We start from the raw sequence: 24,574 nt of genomic DNA, 5'->3' as shown, positions 1-24,574 counted from the left end.
GTTGCTATTTCTGTAGAGAGAAATGGTAAAATTGCATTTAGGGTGTTTATAATGGAGTTTAAGCTGAGGGCAGCCAAACATGTAGAATAGTGTGGCGCAATGAGCTAATGTGTTAAACAGCAGTCACTTTCTTGTTCTGTGTTCTGTTGCAAAGCAGTTATCTCTTTTCTGTCTTCGATAGCTAGCTTTGTTCAGGACAAATCCATTAGTACTTGGCTCTGATATCCTCTTAGACATATGTTTTGTTTCACCGTGCTAATAACTCCAGATTAAATAAAAGACTCTCCTCTCCTCTCCTCTCCTCTCCTCCCCCCCTTCTCCTCCCCCTTCCCCTTCCCCTTCCCCTTCCCCTTCCCCTTCCCCTTCCCTTCTTAGCATAACCTTTAACAGAGGTCAGCAAACATTTTCAGCAGGGCCACTGTACTTCAGACCTTGTGGGGGGCCGGACTATATATTTTTTGGGGGGGAATGAACGAATTCCTATGCCCCACAAATAACCCAGAGATGCATTTTAAATAAAAGGATGCATTTTACTCATGTAAAAACATGCTGGTTCCCGGACCATCCACGGGCTGGATTTAGAAGGCAATTGGGCCGGATCCAGCCCCTGGGCCTTAGTTTGCCTACCCATGCTTTAAAACCTTGAATTGTTACACCCTGTCTTTTATAAGTTATATTACAGTTGGTAGTTGTTGCTACTTTGCAATGAATTCAGCTCATATTATTAGTCTTACAAGTTTTCCCTTGAGTTAGAAAATGTTTGTGAGAAAATGTCGCTTGTATTTACAGTGGTACCTCAGTTTATGAACTTAATCTGTTCCGGAAGTCTGTTCTTAAACCGAAACCGTTCTTAAACCGAGGCTCACTTTCCCTAATGAGGCCTCCCGCCGCCGGTGGCCTTCCACCATTCGGATTCCATTCTTATACCGAGGTAAAGTTCGCAAATCAGGACACTACTTCTGGTTTTGCAGAGTTCATAAACCAAATCATTCGTAAACAGGACTGTTCTTAAACCGAGGTACTGTCCCGGAGCAACGCAGACCCAGTCGGTGAACTCCAATAAGGTTACAGTACCACTGTATTATTATGATTTATTAAATTTCTATACTGCCCTCCTCACAGGGCAGTTTCCAATAGTACATACCATAATAACAAACATAATAACAAACAAAACCAGTACTGTACCCACCCACCCCACATACTTTAAAATGGCAGAGATTGTTAATTAGCCAAAGGCCTGGGAGAAGGGGAATGTTTTTGCCTGGCACCTCAAGATATGTAACGGCAAGCCACCACAGAAAAGGCCCATTTTCATGTTCCCACCTTCTGGACCTCTCGTGGAGGAGCCACATGAAGAAGGGCTTCATATGAGATGGTGGTCCTGAGCCATTTAAGGATTTATAGGTGAAAACCATCACTTTGAACTGGGCCTGGAAACTGATTGGCAGCCACTGCAGTTGGACCAGGATCGGTGTAATATGCTCAAACTGTCTTGCCCCAATGAGCAGCCTGGCCATTGAACTCTGCAGCAGCTGAACTTTCCAAACTGTCTTGAAAGACAGGCTTACATATATAATTGTGTTGCAGTAATCTAACCTAGAGGTTACCAGAGCCTAGATGACATAAGTTGGGCATATCCACATAGGGGTGCAGATAGGTCTACCAGCCAAAGCTGATAGAAGGCACTCTGTCTCACTGAGGCCACCTGAACCTAAAGCGACAGCAGTGGGTTCAGAAGTACTTTCTAACTGAGTATTATTATTTTGTTGTTGTTTAGGACATAGCTATGAACCAGTTTTCTTAAAAGATCGTTTTGCATTGCAATAGTCACCTGCTTTCAAAGATTTAATATTTCACAATGCTTAATGGAATCACATCTCCCCATTTTTATTTAAGAATCTGTTACTGAATCCCAATTTTTGTTAACTATGGTTTAGTGTTTTGTGTGAATACAAGGCCACAAGTTTCCTGTTCCATGGAATTATGGGCCTACTAGCTTGATCCAGTTCCCTGAACCTGTTCTATTATATAAATTATCTGTAGTATATTATATCTTTTTTAGAGTCCACAGTTATTTCAAATCAGATTACTAAACTGGGCATCACTCATCCTGCATCTTCATTTTGTCTCTACCCAAGTAGCAGAGCTACTCTTCTTCCTGTTCCCATGCGATGGTTTTCTTAAGAGTGCCTTTTCCTTTGTTTATTCTGCTTCATATCCTTTGCTTCCTTTACCCATCCTCTCTTGGGACTCTGTTATTTAGCCCGTTACTCACTTTGTCTCTCTTCCTCCGGCTGCCTTGCCTCCTGACCTTGAGTTTCCTTCTTGCTAGATCCTTTTTACTACTTTGCAAGAATAGAATGAAGGTTTATAGCCAGGAAGGTGACACAGAAAGGACTCTGTATATGTGTGTCAGATGAAAGGCTAGAAGTACAGAGTGAAGGAAAAGGAAAGACTCATGCAGTCTGACAGATTTCTGGTTCCTTTAGTTTAGACCTTTTCTTTTTCACTCCCAGGGCAGAAAGTGAAATAAACATTTTAAAATGTATTTAACGCTTATACAGAATTCTCTTTTGAGTTAATGTTGTTAACTTCATATCATTTTAATGGTACAAGCGCACACATGCCTACTCAGAAGTAAGTCCCACTGAACTGGGACTTACTGGTACATCCAGTTAACTGTATAACGTTAAATCCAAAGTCTAATTTAAGCTGCTACTGACTTCTAAGTGAATGGTTCATAATTATCAAACACATATAACTGGACTGAATGTTATGTTGATTTGCACTGCACTTTGGGTTCTGCACTAGTCTTAAGTGCTCATTTTATCTGACCTGCCTGTAATTTAACCCGTCAGATCAGGAGCTTTTTACATGTAACCTTTTTTTGACCTAAGATAAAAGCTTTTGCCTGGGAACAAGATGTTTGTTTTCAATATGGTTGTACATATTAAATTGTTCACTAGCAAGTGTAATACCATAACCTAACATCTGTTTTATTATTTGCTGCCCCTGTTTCCATGAATATTTGAAATTACCCAGTAGTACTGCTCATATGTGCATAAATCATTTTAAGTACAGAATTTGTAATCTATGCATCCTGCTGTTTTCTATTTGAAGATACTCTGTAATCATGATATAATAATAATAATAATAATAATAATAATAATAATAATAATAATATATTAACTGTCTTTTTTAAAATACCTTCCTCAAGTGTCAATTTACAGTATCTGGTTCTATGACAAGAATGACTGTCACCGAATAGCAAAACTCATGGCAAAGTAAGTATCTCATTTTTTAAAACAACTTTGTGTTATTTCTAGTTTGCATTTTATAGCATTTCCTATAAAACCATGTATCTTTGCCAATATTTGTGCCGTCAGTAAAAATTCATGTTAACTTAGTTTGTAATGTACTGCTTAAGTTTGTGCTTAGAATAAAGGCCATTTACTTTCCCTGTTTGCATGCAATTCTAAGCCAAGCTATGTCTTAGCACCCAGGCAATGTGATATGAGCTCTCTTATAGTGCATGCAAAGTTTATACATGAGCAGAACAGAAGTCAAAATATCTCGAGGATAATGCTATATCAGATAGCCCTGGTACCTCCAGTATGAGACACTACATGCCTCTGAATACTAGCTTATTTGATGGGTGGATTAATTTGTTTAATTAACTTTCCCCTCCCCCATTTCTTCCGAAAGAAGCCCAGTATGGCAAACAGCAAGTGAATAAAACAATTCAATACAGATTCAGACTAGACAAATCCTATTGCTGGGGATCACAGTCAAGAGAGCACTGTTGCCCCTGTGTCCTGCTTGTGGGCTTTCTGTAGACACCTGGTTAGCCCCTGTGAAAACAGAATACTGAACTTGATAGGCCCTGGGCCAGGTCCAGCAGGACAATTCTTTGGTCAAGAATTTATCATAAACTGGCTCATTTTTATAATTGTAAAGTAACAGAATTATTGAACGGGTGCGATCCGTTGCTCAAAATGAGTGAGGAGTTGCAGTGGATCACTGTACGTAACACTACTGATTCTGCAACCCAATGCTGGGTTCGATTTCTGGTCAAACCAATGGATAAGAGTGGGGATTAGATTTGTGCTGGAGAGAGAGGGATTTATACCAAGTAGCACACGATCCTATGGCTACCAGTTTTTTAACCATGGTTACAATGTTAGGAGCATTACATCTGCATTCATCCAGTGATACAGAATCCAAATTCTCAGATCTGAATCATGCAAATTAAGATCATCTGTGCCAATTAGCGAAGGTTTGCCTCTCTTGTTGTTGTGTAATTTGGTGGCTTTATCGCAGCGTGTGCCCAGCATGCCCTCTATATTACCTATAGTAATGTCATGTCTTGGAGGACAAACCACATTTATTTGGCATCAAATAGCTGCATCAGCAAATACTTTAGAGCTCAGAGAACGGACCACTCTCAACCTTCTCCAGGGAATTTAATGGTATTTATGATCTTCTGTTTCTGTGAGTTTTTCATTCTAGACTGGGGAAACATTAATGTAATGATGGAGTAAGCTATTGGGAGTTAACTTGCCCTAGCATCCTTTCATGAAGAGAAGATATGGCGTGATTGACATATTCTGTGATTGTTGTGATATCACTCTTTGGCTTTCCCATCAGCTGCCTGTAATATAGCCTGATGCTTTTGACATGGCATTTCCTGTTCTTAATAATCAAATCTACTCTCACTGCAGGAGACTAGATTAAAAAAAAATAATCACAACTCCATCTCATTGAAGGTTACTGTGTGTTAATTCAGGCGGCTTTGATCTTACCTGTTTCAGGAAAGTGGACCATTAAGTTTTTAGCAGGCTACCAAGTAGGGACCAAGCACTGGCTATTCTGAGCCAGAGCCTAGATTTCCTGCCCCTTTCCTTCCCATTTTAAAAGCTTTGTTGAAGGAAGCTTTTTTTATAGGGTGACTGGATGCCCTCTGAAGCAGAGTGGTGTTGATACCCAGCCACCCATCATCTTAAGCCACATCTGCATTATACATTTTTAAAGCATTCTCATACCAATTTCAATAGCCATGAGTTCCCTCAAGAATCCTGAGGACTGTAGTTAAGGGTGTAGAGATTTGTTAGAAGACCTTTATTTTCCATTACTCAGCTACAGTTCCCAAAGTTCCCTGGAAAGAGGGAGTGATTGCTACACTGCTATGGTTCCCAGGATCCTTTGGGGGGAAGCCATGGCTATGTGGTATGATACTATATTAAATGTATAGTGCAGTTTTGGGCTGAACTTCTGAGAGGCATCTACGTTTGTAAATTAGCCTCTCCAAATATTATGCATCAGGGGTGTCATCTCGTCCTCGGGATTGTGGGTGCCTGCCGCTGCAACACGGGCATGCGGCGTCACACACACTACATGCAGGTGTGTGTGTGTGACATCACATGTCCATGTTGCGGCGGTGGTGGCTTCTCTTATTCCTCCTCTCCGCAGCTAGCGGTGCACTGTTTTCTGTGGGGAGAGGCTCAGACTCGGAGGCAGAGAGACTCTGCCTCCACGTCCGAGCCCCACGCCCTGGAAAAGGATGCTGTGCTCACTGGCTGCAAGGACGGAGCTGAACTGCTTCTCTGCCTCAGAGGCAGCACCACTGCTGCCTGCTGGCTTTTCTCATTGACTTTGAGGTGGCTCAGCCTCCACAAGTCGTTACTGTGGGAGCCCACGGCCCCCTGGAGATGGCTCCTATGTAATTCATATTTGGGTCATGGGCTTGTGCCCTGATCCTTTAAATTTCTACCAATGTTCCTGCTCTGGACCAGTGAGAGTGGTTATGGTAAAATAATAGTCTCCTTTAAAAAAACACACACACACAAAATTGATATCCCATCTTTTATTTAAAACAAAATAAATGTGACAATATAATCCACTTGCACAGCATATTGCAAAACAGAAGCAAAACAAACCTTTAAAAGGCTCTGACTAAAAATGCAAGTTGAAATAAAATAGTCTGCAAGTGTGCACTTGAAAATAGGCCATGAAGGGATCAGACATACCTCTCAGTGACTAGACTATATCATTTGTATTTCTTTCCCTCTAATCTTATTCTTTATTATACAGAATTTTGCACACAAACACGCCATCCAGCTGATGAGAATCAGGCTATTCCCATAATGCACTTAGAGCTTCCTGTGATAATTTGTGCCAAAAAATGTCATTATAAACTGGGCTCTATTGTTTGACAATAAAACATTTTGGAGTAGTGGCTAATAAAGGATTTTATAGAGGAATCTCCTGGTGTTGTTTTTTGATGGGCTGCTTCTGTATTTTGCACTGTATATATTGTCTACAAAAGTGGGAAATGTTCACATGAAAAGTGAACTGGGGAGTCTTGGTGACTGAGCACATTTACAAGTAGCCCAAATTCAAAATTCCTTCAAATGCGCGAAAGCTTTCTGTTTGTGTAAGTGATCTGCTTTTTTTTTTTAGAAAGTACATTTACTCCTTCTACTACCTTGAAAATGGCCTAACTTGGTCATAATCAGTGGAATCATAGGTGTTGGTTTACAGTATTACTTGCTCCCATTTACATGGCTTTACTGTTAGGTTATCTAAATGCTATACATAACCACTGTACAAAACCCTGCCAGTTTTGGGAAGTAGAAGCCAGCAATGAATTGAAATTATAAAATTCAGGTTTAGAACGTATAGCTCTGTTGGGGTTAAGATGTGCACAGAATTCATGCAGCATGTATTCAGTTCAAAATATGAAACAAACTGCTTCTATAGTGAATGGTGTGTTTTGCTGTACATTTTTAATAAAATCTAATCATATGCTGTTTCCCCCCTCTATCATAGAGTAGTGCAAGAAGAAGCTCAGAGGTCCCAGCTGCTGTTCCAGGACAGAAGAAGTGTCAGCAGGATTAATGGATGCACTGATATCCTAGAGATGCTTAGCAAAGCTAAGGTTGAATATGAACAGGTAAGGAAAGTATCTGTATTAGAAATCAGAGGTCAGGCTTGCATTACATATTTTAGTGGGAGCCAAAATAAACTTGGTGTACCTTTGCTGTTGGATGGTTATCCCTCAAGGATTTCCATTCATTCTCTTTTCTTTTTCTAATAGTAAGCACTGGCAAAATGGGGCTTTCCTGCCTTGTTTTTCTGAGAATAACTGGATTTCCATTAATGTAATTTTTGTGTGTCACTGTACATAATTAGGCTATTGAAATTTAATTTCAGTCTCAAATGGCTGCCTTTCTGGAAGCTGAGATAAATGTCAATGGAGGTATTGCATACTATTACTTAAGGTTCATGTTCCTTCTGTGCAAACTTGATTATATTACTAAAAGTCCTGGAAGATTGGGCAACAACAAAGTTGCCTGTATTTTAGTATCCCCCTAGCACAACTTCACACTCTAGAAACTTTCCTTACAGTTTTCAGTACTATAATACAGTCTGTTTTCTTTCTCCTTACCCAAACTTGCTGAAGGAGAAAGAGTGAGCAGTGAATCATCATAGGCAGTGCATGGCAATATTACAATGCCTCAGGGCATGTTGAATCATGAAGCAAATGGCTAAGGGCTTTCATCTATCCTGGAATACCAATTTTAGACACATTGGTGTTTATCCAAGCTAGAATAAGTTGCTGTACCTTTTAAAAACGAAAACAGTAGCCTGTCATGGTTTATAAAATAATGGCGACATAATCTGTCTTGGCTCTGACAGTATTGACTGAAAACTTATAAGGAGAAACAATGAGAGAGAGAGATTTTTTCCTCAAGCTTCTGTTTTATTTGGGAGAAGGGGCATAGTTATGTGAGTTAAACATGCAAATATGGTTTTGCCTTAGTATTTTACATCTGATCAGTTTAAATTTCTTCGTTCTAAGTTTAATGCCTTCCCAACCTTCACCTTCGGTAGTAATCTATCTATATAATTTAGAGTTGTCTAGCTCACCCTGTGCCTTCTTAATTGCATTGCAACCACACATCCATTACTGCCTAGGTTCTATTAACTATGGCAGTCTCCCCACCATCCCTCCAACTCGCCTGGGGTGGGGTGTCCAGTCCTTCAGAACGTGTGCACCGTGTACGTCTCATCTACTTCCAGCCCCCACCCATCTTGTTCCCTCCCTACTCAAGGAGAGATGTTAAATGAATCAGGCAGGACTAGAGGTAATAAGAGACGAAAGAATTAGCAAGTACTCATTGATTTTGATTTTTTTAAGGTGGTGGAGTAGAATAAATTAAGAAAAGGAGCAGTTTCAATGAGTTGGGTCCAGAGTATCTCCTTCCATTTTTTGAAAGAGGCTTGGATCCACCAGGAGTTCCCATTCATGGATGAGAAGATGACTTATGGCAATTTTCCCATGAAGCCTTATTCACCACCTGCCACACTTTTCTGAAGGGTCCCCTAGTGCTAGAGTACACCTTTCAGGGAGTGACGGGAGGAAGGAGAGGTCATTGAAAATACTCCCCCCTCCCCCTCTTCATGTGTGGAATGTTTTGTGGCCACAACGCTGTTCATGGGATTTCTCAACACAATTCAACAACATTGAGACATTAACATTATTATTACTGTATCTACATAATGGAATAAAGAAAACCTTCACCTCCTTATTTTCTGCTTTCCATGCTGTTAAAGACAAAGGAGAAGCCCAGAAATAATTTGGCAATCTTAATCATGTGAACCATTCTGGAAAATATGTCTACTTGTCTGTCTTGTAAACGTCATTGTAAGCTAACTTTCTGTCTAAATCTGCATGCCATCTTTTCTCTTGGGGTCTAATATGAATAGCTTGGACAGCCTGAATTGAATCACTTGATTAAATGTATACACCATTCTGTACACTCAGGGCAGGTTGAATTCATTATAATGCTGCCTCTTCCATCTGTGGGAGACAGGGACTCTTGACTCCACATTCTTGCACATACTTTGCATAACTCCTCCAACTATTGAAATGTGCCCTAAACCACAGCTATCCAATTTGGTTTGCAGAGGTGATGCTTCTAAATATGCAGATCTGTAAAGTACCTGTTTAATGAAAGAAATGAGAGGGAAGCTTTAGAAATAAACTCCTGGTATAAATTGAATTAGTGTTTTATGTTGTTTAGTTGTGGGTTCTTTCTGTTGCTGTGTCATGTGTCTTACACATTATTGCTCCTAATTCTTTTAATTGCATGCTTTTTCAAGCATGTGTATGTTTTTATGTCATTCCTCTTACTAATTCCTTGCCAATTATCTTGAGTCTATAATAATTATAGATGAATTTGCATTTTATAGAAAAATCTGCCTAGTACAGTCCAGATGGATCATAAAATAATCCTGCTGTGCAGCCCACATGTGATGGGCAGAGAGTCGGCATGAGAATGGGTAGCCAGGAGTGAGAAAAGAGCTTTGTAACTGCCTGAGTGATTTAATATAGGATTCTAAACCAGCTTAATCTTTCATGTACTCTCTGCATCCAGTCCGATGTGAAAATGAATTAGTTTGGTTAGTGGGTGGATTCTTTTTTTTAAATAGCTTACTTTCCCCCTCCCTCTTCAGAAAGATTATAACACTTTTTGTAACCTGGCCTTAAACAAGCAACGATACTTTGGGATCGCGTTTATAAACAATGAAATTGGGCTTAAATTCCTTACCAAAATGTTAGCCGCACTAAAAGTGCAGGAAATTGGGGGGGGGGGAGGCAGAGACACGGCAGACGGGGTATTGTCAATCTATTTTATGAATTTTAAATCTGTAAGATAAAGTAAATCTTTACATATTTATGCAAAGTTGTAGTGATGTGGCGGGTTTCCATTGCTGGCCATGTTTGCAGCTTGCTACAGTCGGCTTAACTTCCTTGTGTTGATGGTCAGCTCATGAAGCTTGAAGCTTATACTTGGGGGAAAACTTTGCGTAAGGTAATATATCGACTGAATTTTTTCTCCAACAGCAGCAAAGACTGTCAACTTCAGCTCTGTTGACTGCATCATAAATGGCACACTCAAAAGATTTAAACTGGCAGGTCTCTTGAACCATGAAGCTGAATCATCACTTTATTTTAGTGCTGTTAGTACATTTGCCTAATGCCTGGAAACATGCTGGACTCATGACTGTTCTAGCTAATTTTATAATTGTTCTGTGTGCACCTTGGTGTGTATTTTCACAAGTGTAAGCACATCTACCCTTTTAGAGGACGTGCACCCGGTTGTATAGCTGTAAGAGATGTTTAAAAACTCTGTTGCGTAGACATTCTGTATCTTCTCCATTCATTTGGGTGACCCAAATGGCCTGAGTCATGCATTCGTGTCTAGCTGACAACAGCTGGGAGAACTGTTTGGGTTGAAGCTGGGTGATGCTGGCCATGATGTTTAATCAGCTTCTGATCAAGTTGTGCCTTTAGCATGACACTGGCAGAACTATCATAGGATTGTGCAATGCGATAACCACAATATTGAATAGATAGTATGTTGTGAAAAGCATAAAGTTCAGAGAGAAGAAGAGCAGGCGGGGAAAAGATCTTCCTGGGAGGTTTATAGAGGGGTGCGGAAAATGAACACGTCTGAGTGGGAATTAAAAACAATAATGCATTTTATTTTCTAGAATCAGAAGAGTGACCTCATTAGTTGGACACAACCAAGTACAAATCCCACAAAGACGGAAAATACAGAGATTTCAGAGCATGGATCATCAATGTTACAAATGCAAGACCATGTATGTTCATTTTAAAGCACTGTGACACTACTGTACTGTTTTGTTACCTTTATAATAAATGGATCATGGGGTTGCATCCAGTGCTTTTTTTCTAGGGGGGCGCATACTGCTAAACATTTTGTGAATCTTTGTCCTTTTATCCATTTACTATATTTATTCTTCCTGATTTTAACTATAAAATGGTGTTTTTCTTGAGTCAAAATGAGAGTACTCCTTAACATTTTTAAAGGAAAAAAGCACTGGTTGTATCCAATGGTAGTACTGAGAGCCAAGGCACCCCATTTTCACCAGTTCCCCCCAACAATTGATGCCCTCTGTGCTATATCCCATAGTGTTTCAGAGGGTCCTCTTTTGAGGGGCATAGGGGACTTGTCCTGGGTAGGAGGGATCAGTAAAATTGGGGGCCATGTTTTGTGCAAGTGGAAGTGCTTAACATCAGTGCAGAGCCACCAGTAAGAAACAACCATTATGAGTTTATAGGTCCTTCTAACCAGAACATGGTGTTCTGTAGATTGCATTCAGTGCTGTTCATAGGCAGCTGTTTGGATCCAGCAGAGGCTTCTATAAACAGAAGGGGGTGGGAAATAATTTTCACTGATTTCCCTCTGGAGACCCTCCAGAACAACATGGAAAATCACTTGCCAAAAACAAAACAAACAGAAACCCCCAACCCCCTCCCTCTTCTGCTGGATCAAAGAGCCTTTTGTGTACAGAAGGGACAGCATTGGAAACAACCCCTGGGTCTTCATTTTAAAGGTATAGATGACCTCTGTGTTGAAGTACACCTGCTGAATAATCACATATTATATTTGTTGGGGCCGCCTCAGGTGGCGTGATCTCAAGCTTCCCCTGCTGCTTTAAAAACAACAAGAGTTCCTAACACAAGAGAAACAGGCTAGACTAGAACTTTTCTTTTCCATGGTGCTTTAAGCTTAGAAAGAAGAATGTGAGAACCGTGAGTGCAGCATTCATGACTCTGTTGTATGTCTAAACATGGGGCAGCGCCCATTGGATTCTGCCCCTTCTGTAGGTTGCTTTGACAGCAACAGTAGGGAAGTCTGACCACCTAGGCCAGCTTTTGGCCCTCATCGGACATCGTAAGGCATATTAGTCAACTAAACAGGAGCTTTGGCTAAGAAGTGAGACAGATAGCCAAGAAAGATACTGTATACTAATACAGAAAATTGGTTGCAAGAAATGAGATGAGCAGGTCTTGTACCTCTTGTGCCTGCTAATAGTGCCATCTAATGGAGGAAAAGGAGTGGTGCACAATTTAATCTTGGAGAGTCTTCTAGAAATGGGGTTTTAGGGCCATTTTGTCTTACTGAAGCCACTGAGGGTTTTTCACAGATCTACAAGGAGGATGTTGGATGTTTCAATTTTTAAATTGATGCAGTTGATCAGTAGTAGTCTTATCTGCCTTTTTGGCTCTTAATGGGGTTTGGGGTGCATAGTCCCAATTATTAGTATGGAATTGAAGATTAAAGTGAACCAGTGCTGTAAGATTCTAAAATGTTACTCTTCTAGATCACAGGAGTTTTCCCCATCCTTTTTATTTCTCTTTCTCCACCACCTTTTTTCCGTTTATTATTCTCTTCTCTCCCTCCCTTCCTTCCTTTTTGGTGTCTTCTATTCTGGGCCATTATTGGGATTATACAAACATGGAAGGTAATGGGTGGCTGGTGAAGGACCCTGTGTGAGAGGCAGAGAAGGGAAGAAAGGGAATCTCTCAGGAGTTAACTGGAAGGGTCAACCCCATTCTCTGTGAGACAAGGGCTAAGATCTATTTGAGAGAGGACGTTGCTATTTCTTTTTCTTTTCATTTAGATTCGTTTGTCTTTTATTATATTGTATTATGAAACGGCTTCCAAAAAAATTATGATATAAATGAGTTTTGCAGTTCTGAAAGTGGCAGGGAGCTAATTTTCTCACCATAATAATAATATAATAATAATAATTTATTATTTATACCCCGCCCATCTGGCTGGGCCTCCCCAGCCACTCTGGGCGGCTTCCATAGAAAGCAATATTTGCTTCTGTGCAAAGGGAGCAAATACATCCTTGCAGTAATAACACACAACCCCATTTCTCCTCCATGCTGGAGCCCTGCCTTATGTACAGTAACACACCATGCCATGCAAAGTAACCCAATACTCTTTTGTTGGCCTTCTAGCAGCTCATTCCTTCCTATGCCCATGTGCAGAGCTTATTTCTACTTTAAACTCCTTTTTTGCACTTATCTATTATAGTTTGCAATCTTTACAAATAAGAACTACCAGAATTATCAGTTTCGCCTCACAAATAAGTACTGATAGTTCTTATTTGTGAGGCGAAACTGATAATTCTTTGAAGTATCATTTGGACTGCCATGAGATAGGATGGCAATATCTGTGCAGAATGGGTGAAGGAGTATGAAAATAAATAGCTTCTTGGGGCAAGTCTGCTTACGGCTCCCATCATTTTTTTAAGTCTCCTGATAAATATTCTCTCCTTAAAGGTATTTGCAGATTAAAATGCTTTGCAATTTTAAAGACAATGAAAAGCAGTAGGAAAACAAACTCTTACAATTGGGATTCCAAGAATTGGTTGTTAGCGTATATTGTTTCATCGTGATATACAAGCATATTGTGCCACATAAGTATAAAAATATTGTTGATAAAACCTATGGCCCGTAATGTGTTTTTTGCATGGCTTCACAACTTTTAGCAAGCTGTTCTCTTTTAAATTCTACACACTACCTCTGATTTACTGGAGACTTTTAAGCTGAGCTTCTGGTTGTTCTTTTTTTCTCTATTTCTAGCCGTGCTCATCCATACCAAAACACCTAACAGTGGAAGAGTTATTTGGAACGTCATTTCCAAAGGAACACAGTACAGTTTCCTACTCTAATCCAGAGAGAACCAAGAAGCCTGACTCCTCATGCAGAGAGCACAATTTGCTCCTTCCTTTTTCATTTGAGCAGTCGACAGTGATCCATCAGCCTCTGGGGAAACTGGATGGCTCAAGCTTCAAAAGTAATTCTTGTACCTTATTGCCACAGGAGTGTATGCCGCCCTTACTGATTGCCTCACCTTCTGCCCCACAACCTGAAGTGAATAAAGCTTCAAACTATGCCGTACAGCTAAGCCCTAACCTTAATTCCACTCTGGCCACAGAAGCTCCCTGTGTGCAAATGCTTCAGAGCGGCAGCACAAACAATAACATGCTGCAAGTTATGCAGCAGGCTGCCAAGCAAATGTCTCCGCTTGTGAATCAGCAGCCGTCTGATATGAACCACGGTCCGCAGAACATCACTCCCAGTCAGAACCAATTCTTAACATCTTTGGCTGCAACCAGTACAGAAAGCGCTTCGAACATGCCGCTTGCAAATACGGATCTCCTTCAAAAACTCAGGTTGACCCCACAACATGATGTTATGCAGCAGTCGGCAAATAAAGCGCCAGTAGCGTCTAACTCTTCTTCTGCCGCTAGCCAGCTGGCGACCCCAGATCGTTTCAAAGAATCCCACACCAAACAAGCCCTGACTGGTAAAGCAATTCCACCTGTTCAGGTCAGTTCTCCTAGTGTATAATAAAATGGTTAGAGTGTTATCACATTGCTGTTCACAATAGAGAAGCAGGCCCAAGTATGGAGGCAAGTGGGTGGAGCAAGCAGTTGGAGTGCAGCCCAGGTGAGCTGCAGAAGACCAGCTTCCCATCAGCTGTCCTGCTCTGCTGCCACTGCACGCCTCTCATGGCTTTTGCTATTCCAGCCTCATCAGCATGGAAGGCCATGGAGGGAAGTGGCAGCAGAGCAGGACAATTGCTGGGGAGCTGCCTAGGCGAGCTGTGAGGGGGGGGGGAAACAGAGGTGCATGGCTTGGGCGAGCAAAATGAGCAGGGGTTGCTGCTCCTAGTAAATTAATATATGTAGATTTCTTTAGCAATAAGGTTGATTGTAAAAGCATTGGTAGGTTAGTGCTGTTAGCAGCGGTTCTCATGTTATTACCCAATGTTATTTGATGAAAGTGCCAACACAATTTCTTTCTTGCCAATGGGTGAATTGGACGTTTGTATTGGATACTAGTCTTGTAAGGTGTGCTTTATAACGTTGTTCTGGCTAGGCAGTTAGTTATTTTTTAACAATGTTGGGTTTTCAGTGTTTTTCTTTAAAAGTGATGTATTGATCAGAACACTTTGGTCCAATACAGATGAAATTCTGTATCCGGCCGAAACAGTATTTGTTGATTATGTCAGTAGAGACTAGATGGTCAGAGAACTGTGCTTGAATCTGGAAGACCAAGTCTCACCTTTCCAAGCAACCTTGCAGTGAGGAGTAGTACAGTATGTAACTGACAATTTTGGTTGCGAACTCTTATAATAGGTTACCTTAGGTATCTTATTTAACAAATGAAGCAATAGCATGTGTATGCATTTTTTAAAAGGGGAAATGTAAGAAGAATGCTGGATTGTTCAGATACTACGTATTTCTTTCTTTAAAATTGTAGGTTGCACAGCAAAGCAAGGAGCTTGAAACATTTTCACACCCCAAAGCTTTGTCAAAGGCAAGCCAAGTATGTATTTAAATCCTTGCATCACCAGAGTGTCTTTCCCTGTCTGGATTTGTGCAAAGGCCAATTCTCAACAAAACCTGGTTCCATCCAGGCTGACAACCCAATGTGTCTTGAATCCTGATCCCTATCCATTAATTAGGATGACCTAGTTCTCCTTTACTAGTATACTCCTTCTGGAGACCTCCTGGTCTTGCAAGAACTGAAATATGCCTAGCCAACAATCCTTTCCCTTGTAGCTCATAAAACAATAATGCAATTGGCTGCTCTCTATAAAAGTGCCCAATTTTTCCAGAGCACATTTTAGTAATCTCTCATTTCTTTGTAAGATCGAGTTTATATGCTGGTACAAAGAGTCCAAGAAGGCATCAACAATTGTACTGCTATCCATATTATTGTAAATTGCTACAGAGTTCTCTTTGAGCTACCACATCAGTATGCCAGAATAAAAATTTGGGTTTATTAATTATTTCCTGAACGGCGTTGTGATCCAGGTTGGTCACACTGGTTACTGTTAGCATCCATAGCTTTTGTGAGGCCCTTTCAACTTAAGCCGCTTCATTTCTGCATGCAAGTCCCTGCAGCTTGTATAATGTTGGAAGCGCCCAGGTCACATAAGAGCCAGTGAAGCAGCCGCTTCTTTTGCCGGTGTGCCAAGGAGCTACATCACTGGTTCCCGCTATTTTAACTGGGACTTCAAACAGTACCAGAAAGGTAATATCAGAAGAGTCTTTAATATATTTAGATAGTTCTTTAAAAATGAGGGAAAAAATCATCCCCATCTCATTTGATTTCTTGTTTTTGCAGGTTGCTTCCCCACAGTTTGCTGCAGCTACAACCACAATGGCACCTTCAGTCCTCTTGTCACCTAGTGTGTTCCAACAGTCAGCTATGAAGTCCTCCGACATCGAAAACAAAGTTGGTTCCTCTTCTCCTCTCACTCTTGGAGCAGTAGATGTTCCAGCATTACCTCCGACAGTTCTTACTAGATCTCAGCTTCAAGAAACCTTAATATATCTAATAAAGGTACAGTCAGTGACTCATTTGGACTCTTGATTCAGAATAAAGTGCTGATTATAAGTGGGTACCATAAAGAAGGTTAGGAGGAATAACACTGATAGGTGTATTAGATCATTTAGCAATAAAAGCAGCAACTAGAGAACTGTTAGCAGTATTTTAAGTAGTAATGATATTGATAACCTTAAAAACATGAGAATTGTTAATTCAGTTAAATAACACAATTTATTATTAAATATGCTAACGTAAGTGTCATCTACCAAGGACAACTCTCCCAGTACACTCGTTCTGAGTCCTCCCCGTTTAGGGTCCATTTTGTCGAATATCCATGGCAAACCCAGAAGTACCGGAACGGGTTGCTTCCGGGTTTGCTGCTCACACACGTGCAGAAGCACTAAATCACACTTCTGCACATGCGCAGAGCGGCACTTTGTCGAGGGTCTTTCGTTGAACAGATCCCAGACGCAAAAGGAGGTATGGCTGTATCTCTCTACCTAAGGATTTTGAGGCAAGAGGTATGCACTTCAGGACTGATTCAGAAATATTTGGAGTTCATATTTCTAAGCCAAATGATAACAGCTGAAGGGGGAAAGTGGATAATCAGGACCTCCCAAGTGGCAAATTTTGTTTTTAAAGTCTGCTGTGGCCATGGCACCTGAAATGTGTTGGGCACGTAGAGGGTTCTGATTTTTGAACTGTCCAAATTGTTCACAATCAGAGGAAGAAATACATGCTGTCTGCATTTTAAAGAACTGCTTGACCTTCCCTTAGTTCACTTCTTTTGAGTGAATCTAATCTGTAAGTTCAGAAGGATGGGAAAAATAAAGATGGAAGATGTTTGACTTTATACATGAAAACCTTTAGCAAAATAGGTTACAAAGGTGTAGTTGGAGATCACAAATCAACCTGCTTTACCACAGGAGTTTGTTCATTAGAAGTTCCAAGTGGCTTGGCCATTCTCAGTTTATTCTGTTATGAAATATTTGAGAATTCATTGACGCTCGTATTTAGTCAGCAAAAGCACACTGGCTGACTTGAAAAATTGTTTTTTTAGTTATGTATTGGCTTCAGCTGCAAGGCTGCTTTGCAAATGTGCCAATAAATCCAGTGAATCACAAAGAGAGATCTTGCACCTAGGACAGGCTTACATTAAGAGGATTGTTTTGACCTTTTTGTCATCACCAGGGTCACAAACCTTTGTGCTACATCAGGGCTCTCTAGTTCTTTCTATATTGATATCAGTAAGTCTTGCATACAGAGTACAGATCTAACAATAACAGGACACAGAAATTAGTGTTTTGGTAATAGAATTGTTAGGAATAAAATGGGCCTGTACTCGGGTCACATAATCAGCTTTGTGGCTTCTGTTTTGTTTCTTTGTAGTTTTTTTTCTGCACAACCTGCTGTTTCTTTTCCCCTGTCAGAACCGCAAGTGAAACAAAGAGACTTGCTGACTGTGAATGGAGGGGAGAAGAGCCCCTTTGAACAGAGGTCAACTGTCAGCAATTTTACTTTGTAATTAAAATCATGCCGCACTTTCAGTGATCTTGAGAATGTGCTTTGTGTTGTCTTAAACCTTCACAAATGCTGTTTCTGACCTTTAGTCAGCTCTCTGCTTTGTGTATGTCTGACCTGGTTAACAGTTGATAATATTATTATTAAACTCCGCTTCCCTTCAGTGGAGGAGTATTAAAGAATAGTGCTACAATGTTCCATAAGCTATATGTAGATCCAAAATGCATAGCTCATCTGACTGTTACATTTATTATAACTAGAGTTCTTTAAGTGATGAATGAATAAAACAATTTAAAACACCAGTCCAAATAAAACACCAGTCAAATGACAGCACAGAATCCCTGTAACACAAAACAGCTGGAGCAGAGGCTAAAAGTCAAGTAATAAAACGGTAATGGAGAGCCACTACACATCCTCACTAAAACCATGTTCCAAGTTTCCATTAAATGTAGATATAAATGAATTAATATAGCTGATTCTTAAGAGAATAAGAGAGGATTTTTTTACTATGGAAAGATATTAAAATAGGTGAGAGGTGAGCCTTTTCTGGGAGGTGATTCCTCTGTTGTGGCATTACAAAAGGCCCTCACCCTTCTAAATGGCACTTTAGGTTCACATTCCCATTAGAATAAGGCCATAAAATACCGAATGGTCACATCTTTTATGTTTGGCTAATTTTCATGAATATATTGGCTTAGAATTGCCCACCTAGTACACAAAGGTATCTTTTTTCAATGAAGAACCAGAAATACGAATAACTGACAGGATGTTTGTTGTTGTTGATGTTTAATTTGAGGTGCAAATTCACATGATGGGAACACTGAAAGTCCCAGGCCATGCGTATAGGTAGATTTGTAGAGGCCTGGGCAATGATGATGATGATGCCAGCTCAGCTGGTCCATGGAGGTCAGATAGTGAAAATGCCCTGCCTAACTCAACCCAGGCTATACCCAAAATGCAGGAAGAGACTAAATGGAAAAGTATAGTGATCCAGACCTCAAGGCAGGTAAAATCCTACATATGCAGATACTGACTTTTTATTTCATTCCTGTCTGGTTCTTAGTTATCATCCAAAACAAATGAGCCTTCTTGTCTTTAAGAGTGTGCTTGCTATACTAATTCAGATTCTTCTTGTACAGTTGCATTCACTTATGCAGGTTTCCCTAATTAGCTTTCACTTTGAGACTTAACATGGATTTGTTAATTCATAATACTCCCCTGTCACTCGTTTTCGTCACTTCTCTTTGTTTCTCTGTACTTCCGCATTCACTTTACCTTTTCTTATCTTAGTTGCTTTGCAAGCACCCTTCTAAAAGGTTTCAAGTAGTGTACCCTTGTAAATAAGATTGATCCGGCTTTAATGTAGAAAGAATTCATTTTAAAATCCATACTGCTTCCTCAGGTTGAAAACAATCTAAACAGCCCAAATGAATTTTGATAGTGTTACCAAGTTACACTGGAATAGCCTTGAGCACTGAATTGGGCACTTACATTTATCCCATAAGGTCAGGACAGAGATACCACTGTATATGCTCAGTGATATTTCTGAGCTATATATCATTGATACTACAGTGGTACCTTGGGTTAAGTACTTAATTCGTTCCGGAGGTCCGTTCTTAACCTGAAACTGTTCTTAACCTGAAACACCACTTTAGCTAATGGGGCCTCCTGCTGCCGCCGCACCATCGGAGCATGATTTCTGTTCTCATCCTGAAGCAAAGTTCTTAACCCAAGGTACTATTTCTGGGTTAGTTGAGTCTGTAACCTGAAGCGTATGTAACCTGAAGTGTATGTAACCCTAGGTACCACTGTATAGCTTTATTAAACTTCCTCCTTCATGCCTCCTACCCAACTCCTAAACTTACAGGTTTTGTTAATAGGTGTAGAATAATGAATTGGGTAGGAAAAAGTAATGAATTATTCCTGTTGTTGGTTTAATTATGGTTCCCCCCTCTCTTTCCTTCAGAACGATGCGAATTTTCTTAGTACGCTTCATGAAGTTTATTTACAAGTCTTGACCAAGAATACGGACAGCATCAAACTATAACTGAAGTAAATACAGTTCAACTTACCACCTAATTGTTTCAGAAACAATTATGCCTCTTCTGTGAAACTGTTAATATTTTTAAAGGTTGTTTTTAGTTGAGTTTTAAGTTTTGTTAAAGTAAGGAGTTTTGTTAAATTAAGGAGACCTTGTCCCTTAAAATTGCGTAACTAATGTTCTCAGAAGTGATCTAGGTTTCACTGTGACCAATCACCAGCAGGCTTTTATTTCTGTATGCAGAAAATGGTCTTCATGTTTAACAGCACATTATTTTTGAGTGGGTTTAGAGTAATATGAAAAACTGTTTTGATTTTTCTTCCTCTGGTACATACATCTAAATAATTAGGGTGAATGTGGCCTAAGCCATCTTTGGCAGTTGAGTAAAGATAACAAGTTGTGAAGCTAACTTCTGATTTAAAGAGCCGTGGATGGAATACAGAATGTAATTTTAGGGTTTGGAAGGAAACAGTGGAAAGCACTGTTAAAAATGCTGGGGGTCTTTTAGCCTTAGAGCTGGATGGACTCAGCATGGTATTGACCATCAAACTGACTCCCTTTATATGCAGTGCTGGCTTATGCATCCCTATGTTTTACTAAGGCAAAATGAAGGTAGATTATGAAATACCCCTTTAACAATACTTGCAGTGTTCTTATATTTTGTTAATGATACTATTTTCAAGCAAATAATTTTTAAACAGAAATGGATGGAACATCATTGTGGTCCCCTTATTGTCCTTTCCAGGCTTAATGCAAATTTTGGAGGTTTGCCTGTAGCATAGATGGGAAGGAACCCAGAGAAGTGTGTATAATTTCGTTTTTGGTGTTTAAAAATGGGGACATAAACAACAAATGCAGTCTGCTCTTCTCCCCATATTTTCCCTCCATTTGCAGGTTTTTGTGAGTTCTCATAGAAGGTTAAGATTTCATTACCACTGTAAAGATCAAACTTCTTCCCAAAGGAAGTTGCTCTGATCTCCTTGTTGTTTTATATGCTGCTATCGGTCTCTCCTTGACTTGTATTTATTTCATTATGGCATGTGATAGTAGCTAGCAATACTCTAGTGTAACATAAATCTCAATATGTTCAAGCAATACTAATATTAAAAGGATGGGGTGGTTTTTGTTTTTTAGTAGAAGGTCTTTGTTTTATATTGTGAAAGGTAATTTTGTAATCCTTTTAACCGATCAACACACACTGCTTATTTGTCGAAGCATTGCTGGAATGGAGGATCCATGTGCTACAATCAGTTTCCTGTGCAACCCACTGAAATGAGTAGGGCTTCATAAAAAGCACAGCCAGGATCTTATAAAGGCCCCCTTCTTTTGGTAGAGTTTGCAATGGAAAAGGTCCTGAATTAGAATGTACCTGTTGCTCTTAAAATTTAAATGTAACGATGATTCCTTCAAGGTGCAGATACTATCTGTAATTCATCTACCAAGCTTTAATTATGATTCCACCACAAATCAGTGTTTTGATATATAGCGTGTTGGATTTTAAAAAAATCAAAATATGTACTTCATTTTGAGTGATTTTAAGTAGGTGTTTTTATGTTTAGCAAAATCTGCCTTTTGAGAGAACCTCTTCGGCCTTTGAACTCAGTGTTTCTAGTTGCAAACATAGTTTTTATATCAGATATATGTGCAGAATTCAGGGAAATATGTTAGTAGTGATATGCATATTCAACTAATGTTTTGGCTTTAATGGTAAAACTCAAATGCTTCTTTTCAGGCTTTCTAGGCCTTTTTTTTTTTTTTTTTTAAGGAAACATGAGAGCTCTACTTAAATGCTGGACCTTTGATAGCACACCGATGTATGTGCACCAAGAAAAACATGCTTGCTTATTTAAACAGAATTATTCTGTATTAAGCTTTTTCCGGGGGACGGAGCAGAAATCAAGCCACTGCAGTACTCTTCAGTTTATTTTAAGTGGCTGTATTAGCCATACCCCCTGAACCAAATTTATATAATGCTGTGTTTGTAGATAATAAAGACTCAAGAACAGTCCTTAATTATTGTGTATGGAAAGAAGAAAACCTTCTTAGCCATAAGCATAATATTGGAGGAATAACGATATTGAGCTGAACTTGGTCACAATGGTCAAAGTAAGCATTGTATCCAAATATCTGTGGAAATGAAACGGAAGTAGCCAGTGTGGTTCTCTCCAGATGTTGAACTGCAACTCCCTGACCACTGACCATACTGGGTAGGGCTGAGGGGGATAGTAATCCAACATCTGGGGGACACGTTGGCTACCCCTGCTATAAAGGGTTCCCTTATATTGAATGTACCATTACGGTTTTGTGACTTCAAGGGGTTAGTGAGAGAGAGTTTTGCTTCAGACAGCATCGCTGTATTTGTCCCAGTACACTTCGTCCTCCTGTTTACTATTTTGCATTATAATTCCCTAGAAACCTCATCTGGTAGCTTGGCAGGTCAGAGTTCTCAACTGATAGAAGTATGTGCAGCATCAATAAATAGTTCTCTGCTTCCAAAGAGAATTCCCTTAGCTAGAAGAAAGTTGAATCTCTTTTTTTTTGTCAGTAGATTTGCATTAACCTAGGATCTTACACACGTCGTTAACAACATTTGTGTATGTAGCAGGCTCAAGCTGGGAGGTCACAGGCAAGCTAAGCAATACAAAGCAGCATTCTGCTTTTATTGCTTATTGCAGCGTGAGAAGTTAACAAACGAAACAAAACCAAACATTTTAAGAATTGCTTTGAAAAACAAAACTCTGCTGCAAGGTAAAAATCACAGATGCTTACAAAATGCAGAAATCACTGGACAGCTTTAGCCTGATTACATACGGTCATATCCAACAGTAATCATACTCAGAGTAAACCTATTGGAATTAATGGAATTAAGTTCCTTAAGTTGAATTATTACAATAGTTCTGTTCTCAGTGCGATTTGGTCTTTTAATCTCTTGTAGAAGTTTAGAGCTATAATGAAACATTTTATTCTTACCTGCATGTAACAGTAACAAGTACATAGCTAACCGACTTGGGCCATTCTTTTCAAGCTTATATTTTAGAAAGGTATTATTTCCCACAAGCAAACGTATGATTTTAGACTGTCCTAAAATCAATATTCAGTATCTTAAGCATGTGTTTTTTTCGCTGCCTATATGCAGCATTTTATTAAAAATTGCTTAATATTTGTCCATCCAAAAGTGACTTTAAAACAAGCAGCTTACTCAATAAGAACTCATTGCTGTTTTGTTCTGTTGCATTAACATTGTTTTGTTAAAAATGTGCCTAGCAACTCTGTATTTGTGACCCACCCAGCAAAATGTTAACAGTCTGCTAAGAGCTAAGGCACAATATGACAGTATGACAAGTAAAAGCATGTCTTATTCTGACATGGGGTTGCATTCAACATTTCTTCCATGAACAGAAAAGCTCATTCTGTGGAAGAGACAAATGTTGCTGAAGGAAAGGGGGAAGGTGATCTTGCAGATCCCCACTTCCTCCTTGCCTCCCCACATGCCGCTTCAGTTTTCTGGAAGGTTCCTCAGCCCTCCAGAGTAGTTTTGGTAGAAAGGAAGAGTTTCCATCTTCTGAGAGTGACATTTCACTCCCTGGAACTTTGGATCTAAGCCAGAGAGTATAATCATGTTTCAGGCATACTAAATTGTATCTCCCCCACCCCACCCCCATAGTTCTCTTTTGCTTGAATTTAGGGCATTCCACCAATGCCATGTTTAGGCACGGGTATAATTAGTGTGGAACTTTCCAGGAAATATATTTAATGTGGAGTGGTCTGACACAAAAACCCAGCCACCTCTTGTTGGCTTACATGAGTTGCTTCTTAAGCATATCTTAAAAAAGAGGAATGTGTGCAATATATATTTCACCTCAGTTTTGGACATCTTTCGTGAACATGTTAAAGGTGCAATATCTTCACTTTAAGTGGGAAACATTTGCAATAATATTCCCCCTGTGGTTTGTTTTTGTACCAATTTAACATTGTGGGCACATGGTGGTTCTCTGTTAAAAATGCACACTACACTCAGTGTTTGGGTTTAGCGCTTTAATTTGCACTCGCATGCATATCAAGAGTTTGAGGTGCTTCCGATCTTTTGGATTTTAAGTGATTACTTTAGGAAAACAATGGGCATGGTCCTGTTCCACAGGCACAGCATTCACACCTGAATGATTCCCAGAGGATCAATAGAGCCCTGTTTCCCCATTTTTTGTGGGCACATAGGAAGTACAAGAGACCGATAGGAAGAGGAATGGAACTTTTGTACGCGCGTCTCATTCATATTCGTAGTCCATGACTGCTTGGTTGAAGTTATTCATCCTTCTGCGCACATATATAGGTGGGGGTATTGGGAGCTGATATATATTGAACTTGTTGGAATCCTCTACATATTGGCGCTGCACCTGTGGTGGCCTGGATTGTGCCCACTAGCATTTGAGCAACTTTTAAAACTGTCACCATAATGCTTCATTAACATTTCAGTATATGGGTATGTAATTTGTGCCATCTTATTATACTGGCAAATATTAAGTTATTGCATAAATGTTTAAGAATAAGCATTTTTCATTGAAAATTTTGTATGTTTGCAGATATATTTTTGTAATAAAACTTCAAAGACAAATGTTCTGGTCTGTCCTGATATCTTCTTGGTGGCAGTTCACCTTTTGAAAAGGGAGTCCAGCTTAGGAGAGCTGTTGAAAGCTTTTATGAAGGTTTGATAATTGGGTACCGTCTTCAAAAACCAGATGTATCGGTACTTTAACACAAAAATGTGACTCTTGGGATTGTAGCCA

The 24,574-nt window shown here is 39.7% G+C and overlaps 1 protein-coding gene across 2 annotated transcripts in view; it reads left to right on the top strand.

The window, feature by feature from the left end:
- The window catches only part of DCP1A (decapping mRNA 1A), a 35,569-nt gene extending 11,167 nt beyond the window's left edge, over positions 1 to 24,402 (top strand). Inside the window, exons 4-10 of one of the 2 annotated variants that reach the window (XM_081848892.1) lie at positions 3,218 to 3,284; positions 6,829 to 6,952; positions 10,561 to 10,671; positions 13,472 to 14,221; positions 15,158 to 15,214; positions 16,028 to 16,246; positions 19,719 to 24,402. In XM_081848892.1, the coding sequence (XP_081705018.1) occupies positions 3,218 to 3,284; positions 6,829 to 6,952; positions 10,561 to 10,671; positions 13,472 to 14,221; positions 15,158 to 15,214; positions 16,028 to 16,246; positions 19,719 to 19,799 (1,409 nt within the window). In that variant the 3' untranslated portion in view covers positions 19,800 to 24,402. Of the gene's footprint in view, positions 1 to 3,217; positions 3,285 to 6,828; positions 6,953 to 10,560; positions 10,672 to 13,471; positions 14,222 to 15,157; positions 15,224 to 16,027; positions 16,247 to 19,718 lie in introns of both variants that reach the window. The other variant, XM_081848891.1, reaches the window with a different exon arrangement.
- Positions 24,403 to 24,574: the final 172 nt, after the last annotated feature.

Source organism: Podarcis erhardii (genome assembly GCF_964252035.2).
Source record: "Podarcis erhardii genome assembly, chromosome: 2".
Taxonomy (NCBI): Eukaryota; Metazoa; Chordata; class Lepidosauria; order Squamata; family Lacertidae; genus Podarcis; species Podarcis erhardii.
Note: the sequence above shows the minus strand (reverse complement) of the source record. Positions and strands in the feature narration are given on the sequence as shown.